This window comes from Austrofundulus limnaeus, unplaced genomic scaffold, assembly GCF_001266775.1.
Source record: "Austrofundulus limnaeus strain Quisiro unplaced genomic scaffold, Austrofundulus_limnaeus-1.0 Scaffold72, whole genome shotgun sequence".
Classification (NCBI taxonomy): domain Eukaryota; kingdom Metazoa; phylum Chordata; class Actinopteri; order Cyprinodontiformes; family Rivulidae; genus Austrofundulus; species Austrofundulus limnaeus.
In genome coordinates, this window is record NW_013952474.1 from 2,120,168 (window position 1) to 2,125,819 (window position 5,652).

At 40.4% G+C, this 5,652-nt stretch overlaps 1 protein-coding gene across 1 annotated transcript in view; it reads right to left on the reverse strand.

The window, feature by feature from the left end:
• LOC106519186 (collagen alpha-1(XXVIII) chain) overlaps positions 1 to 5,652 on the reverse strand; it is a 60,042-nt gene that overhangs the window by 7,327 nt on the left and 47,063 nt on the right. The window contains exons 27-34 of the mRNA XM_014010747.1: positions 4,328 to 4,396; positions 4,164 to 4,232; positions 3,989 to 4,069; positions 3,825 to 3,860; positions 3,699 to 3,735; positions 2,950 to 3,507; positions 618 to 895; positions 329 to 545 (exon numbers count right to left, since the gene is read on the reverse strand). Of these exons, the coding sequence (XP_013866201.1) occupies positions 329 to 545; positions 618 to 895; positions 2,950 to 3,507; positions 3,699 to 3,735; positions 3,825 to 3,860; positions 3,989 to 4,069; positions 4,164 to 4,232; positions 4,328 to 4,396 (1,345 nt within the window). The remainder of the gene's footprint in view (positions 1 to 328; positions 546 to 617; positions 896 to 2,949; positions 3,508 to 3,698; positions 3,736 to 3,824; positions 3,861 to 3,988; positions 4,070 to 4,163; positions 4,233 to 4,327; positions 4,397 to 5,652) is intronic.

A 5,652-nucleotide genomic window follows, 5' to 3' on the forward strand; every position in this document is an offset into this window, starting at 1 on the left:
CTGTCAACGCTCTCTGGTTTCATTTAAAAGAGTCGATCATCAGATATTGTCCAAGATTAACCTTCAGGGTGGATATAGCTCGCTAGCAGCCTCGCAACGATGACCTATCCACATCATCATTTACCCAGAATGCTTTGCGTGTAAATAAAATGGCTCCGTCCGTGTTAAAATATATTTTTAAAAATTTACAAAACTAAACAGCCTACATTATTTTTACAATCTTTATTTTACAGTTAAAATACATGTTTATCAAATAAAGTCTAATGTTACAACTAATTATGGATCCCTTTAAGTAAAAAGAAAAAGAGTAGGACAGCTGTTTAGGTACCTTTAGGAAGAGGGGGTCTTGGTCCAGGTATGTTGTGAATGGATCCACCTGAGGTTGATGTTGTAGAGGACGATGTGGATGATGAGGATGATGAAGAGGAGCTTTTGCTGCTGGAGGAGTCCTTTTTGGTGGGAGAGGTGTCGCGGTTAAATGTGTCCCCACGCTCAGTTCCTGAGCTGGTAGTCCCTGTGTTTGCTTGTTGTCCTTCTCCTCCCTGCTGAGGGGTACACAGAGATTAGGTGGAMTTTGGTGTGGTGTTTGTGTATAGTTGTAATCTGCTGACACATACATGTCCAGTGCTGGATCCTTTACTGTGGTCCAATGTGGTCTCTGCTTGGCCCCATTGGTTCTGAGTGCTGGTACCAACTGTGGAGCCAGTCTGTTGGCCGTCCAGTATTTCCTGCTGAGTCACAGGCCTGTACCCGTAACCACCTGTGGCGTAGTTCCCGCTGCTGATCCTATTGCCTCCGTAGCCGTTGTTTCCGTTGTAGCCGTTAGTGATTCTGTTGTAGATCAAGGCTCCGTTCTCATCCTCACAGAACTGACTGACCAGCTTCGATTCAAGAGCTGAGACACGACAGACAAAACGTGATTAAAGTTCTCTGGTCTGTGAAAATATATGGTGTTTGGGGAAAGCCCCAAACACTATTGGATGAATTTTACATGTTTCAGGTCAGGGCTTCTCAAACTTTTCAATGTCATGGTCCCCCAAACAGTATAGCTTCTGGATGGAGACACCCTTGATAACCCACAAACAATTCTACAAAATATGTAAAGAAACATCAACTTTAGAATGTTTTTTTTCTCACTTTTATCCACTATTCAATAATTATTACATTTGTTTAGCAAAAACAATATTGACTAACATGTTTTAAACACTGTATTATATTCCTACTGAAAAAAAGGAAATCAAACCACTATTAGGCCAGTCATGATAACAAATTTTACTGGATGATAAATTGTCTCAGAAAGGATTGAGATAAATGGTATTATTGTTTGGAGAGCATTTTAAACTAATATACTGATACCACAAACATGATCCATGTGTCCATCCATGATCACATGATCTGTCATGATCCATGCCTCATGACCATAAGTATGGGGTAGAATGTAGACAATAAATCAAGAACTTTGCCTTTCGACTCAGCTCTTTCTTCACAACTGACCGAAGCAACGCCCTCATTACTGAGGACGAGGCCCCAATCCATTGATCCATCTCCCACTCTATCCCACTAAATTTATGTAGTGTTAAAAAAATAATAAACTTGCGTCGAACACAAGGTTCAGCACAGTGTCCTGAGGAGTCGCTAGCTGAATGAAAGTGTTGGAAAACTGAAGAATCTCCTCTAGCTAAATGCCTGTTTACAGTGCTCTCATTCTGCAGAGGTTACGAGACCATGCGCCTGAAAAATACCTGAAGCAAGAGTTCACTCCTCCATAGACTAATGAGTAGAAAAGAGGGCGACACGAAAAAAAACAAACTGGCAGATGAGTCATGCCCTAAAGTACAAAAAATTTGAGATAAGCTGAACAAGACCATAAAACAGATTTTTTGGAGGGGCTATCCCAAAGGATGCAACAGTCACATTGCTCGGTATTATAACAGCAGGTATGCCAAAACATATGTTTTTATTAAATATGCATTTTACTGCCTTAAAATGCATTACAATTAAGTAGATGCAATTAGAGCCACCCTCCTATAACATTTGGGTCAAAAAGTAAGGGAACTTTACCAAATGGAAAATATAACATAGCTGTTGAAACGTCAAAAGCCTACTTATAGTTTACACTGGGGTCCAGTAGAGTTTTATCTGCGTAAAGGTCCAATGGGTAAATCTGATCATGGTTTGGGGTCCCCTTGCTCTGTCACTCAAAGTGAAGTGTCTTTTTGGTTGTATGGTAATGCTGAAACCACAAAAAACTGTAAAATGATGTGCTGAAATGTATACTCTGTCGAAGGTGCTTCCAGTGTGCTCAGTTATTTTTTGTATTGATTGAATTTGATGTATGGATGGTGCATTACCCTGCTGATAAAAAATGTAATAGAAAATTTCAGTTCCAAAAAGAAATGACAGAGTTATAAAGTTGTTTTACCATGGAGTAGTATTATATTGTACTACAGCATCAGTGTATTATTATGTATTACAGAACTAAAAAGTAGTATTATAGTGTATTATCATACTGTAGTGTTTTAGTGTACTAATTTATCACAGAGTGGTATAAAGGTGTACTAAAGTATCATAGAGTAGTAAAAAGATTCTTATCTAACTTATACTTTATAGTTTACCACAACCTTTTTGTTYGATTTCCTGTAAAACCTACAGTACATTTATGCCAACATCTTCTTAAAGATTAGCCAAGACTTAAATCTCACTTTATAAATCAGTTATTATTTAAAGTTTGGAGGAAAGCTTTTCCATACAAATATCAAATTGTATTATCAATAACTAGAAGGTACCATTAATTGGTGTAAAAATAACCACAAAGAGTTTTTTCCCACTTTGGTTTGGCTCGTTATTCTATTCATTCACATTTAGTCACACGTTTCAGCAGATGGTTTTTACTCTGTTTTCTTTCCCTCTGATGTTTGAAATATCAGCGAAGCTGAAAGTGTACCATACCTGGGAGAGTGTTGAAGTCGTCAATGAGGAACATGTGCTCGCTGTCTGGGTCGGAGGCGATCAGATTCAGCTCCCTCAGGAAGTCTGCCTGCGTCGGGTCCGAGGTGTTCACGATCCCCAGGGCGAACATCTCAATGTTGGCGGCGTGTGCTTCTCGCACCGCCAGATCCAGCTTGACAGGCTCCCGTTTGTCTGTCTGCCCGTCGGTGATGACGATGGCCACCTTGCTGACCCCCAGSCGCGAGCTGTAGAAGGCCTCCTGTGTGGCTTTGCGAATGGCAGTACCGGTGTACGTCCCCTCGCCAATGTACGGGATGTTCCTGACGGCCAGCTTGATGTCCTCTTTGGAGACATAGCGGGCCAGGTTGAACACCAGCTTCACCTCCAGGCTGTACAGAATCAAACCGATCCTGGTGGCGTTGCGGCCCACCGTGACCCGGTCCACCAGCGCGGTCACAAAGTCCTTGATGATTTCGAAGTTCTCTGGGCCGACGCTCTCTGAGCTGTCGATGACAAACACCAGCTCCATGGGCCTCTCCTTGCACTTGACCCCACATCCTGGAATCACATCACAGCTGTGCGTGAGCTCATAGCTGAATTGTCACTTTGACGAGGCTCAGCAGTGAAATCAGATCTAAGGATCTGCAGATAAGACAGGACAGGAACTGAACCGCCTCCTGGAACATTAGTGCCGTCTAGTCGATACAGACAAGTGAAATAAATACGACAAAGACCAGACGATACTTTACCGCAGATTTCTTTGATCATTCGGATGATGTCCTCTCTCTGAAATAAATACATGTAGGAGAAAATGAGAACATCAATAAACACAAGAAAAACCTCAATGACAAAAAAAAAAAAAAAWCCAGACTCACGGTGAGGCCTGCTTCCCCCTTCACGCCTGCTCGGCCCTGAGATCAAAAACAATATTTTCATTTAATCAACTCGACCAACAGTGGCTGAAAAAACTCAGGTCTGGTCCTTATAAAGCAAAGCACAACAAGCAGACATTAAGAAACGCCTCATTAGTGTCGCTCACTTGTTGTCCTGGAGTTCCAGGGTCCCCCATGTCTCCTTTGATCCCTTTGAGCCCCCTCTCCCCCGATGAGCCTCGATCACCCTGTCACACAACACGAAGCAAAACAGCCACGAGCGGGTCGTTAAAAACTCCCCAAAATCCACATTTAAAAGTTAAATCCAGTATGTGGACTGACTTTAGGTCCAGGGAAGCCCTCTCCAGGTAACCCCCTGGGTCCTAACACACCCTGGGACCCCTGTTCACCCTGAAACACAGAAAACAGTTTATTTAAAAGAACCTCTCAGAATAGACTGAAATGATTTATTTCAAARTTAAAAAGGGGAATAAATGATGGTTCACCTTTGGTCCTTGAACTCCTTGTCCCTGTGGCCCTGTTGGTCCCGGTGGGCCTGGTCTTCCGGGGTTTCCCTGAAAATCAAATCAACCTTATTTTAATTGAAAACTTGTATGAAAAAGTTAAATTCAAAGTGCTTCACATGAGTTTACAGCCTGACCCTCAGAAGAGTTCTGGACCGAATGGACACAACATGGGCCAGTTTATTGGAGCAGGGWCTTAAAACTTGTATTGAGACCAGCCTCTTGGTGCCGTTATAGCTTCAACTTCTAGGTTCCTTTTTGATGTCTGTTAATTTGTTACCAGCTAATGAAGCTAAATTTGATTTAACGAACTTCTTGCCACCATTACCTGACTCTGGACCTGGATCCACTCAGACATCATTGACTCGGTTCATTCAYAACCATTTTCACTCACTTGCCCCCATCAATATATATTACTGGATTGGGCGTCACGTGACCTGGGCGTGCTTCACAAGGGGGATTTTTATGCATTGAGCTAATGCTAACGCTAYCCATTTAAATCAATGAGCAGAACGTAGCGCGGTGCAAACAAATGCTTTATAAATGTACAAATGGTACAAATAGTTTGCTATAAACTGCAGAAATTGTTACAACATGTTTACAAGAGATAAAAGGGTTATGTTTCACAGGTAAATATTACACATATTTAACCAAAATTAATTATTTTAATTTTAAAACCTGTATGCTAACATTAAACAGCTTCAATCTTCATGTTTAACCATATCTAAAATTGATTTTATCTGTTGTCAAATATATTATTTACTGATATTAAACATGTAAATATGGACTTCATTGAATTGTTGACTAGTTAGACTACATATAAATTCAGAAATTATGATGTAGACTCGCTAATGACAGACACTAATGTAATGATTGAGCATCATAAACTAAATAGTCACATTGTCAGACAGGCCAGTTTATTCAGATATTTTCTACATCCAGTATTTGTTTTTCAACATTTCCAGAGAAAAAGGAGAAAAAAAAACATGTGCCAGCTGTGGGTCAGCTTCAGATACAGCCTGCATCATTGTGAAACTGAAGAATTTAACTTTGTGATAAAAATAAACTCATTAAACAATTCTTTGTGACATGACATAATTTGTATTTTTTAATTTGATTTTACGAATGTTAAAATTATTGTAGTTTACAGTTCTGATTAATAAATATATGTATGAATATCCAGCTGGTCAAAATTCAGATTTAAAAAATTTGCTTTATCAACTTGTCTTCTGAAGATGCTCTGTGTTGAAGGATCAGTGGATCTGTGTTCGACTACTCCACATAGGCTGCATTTTTGAGTGCAGATC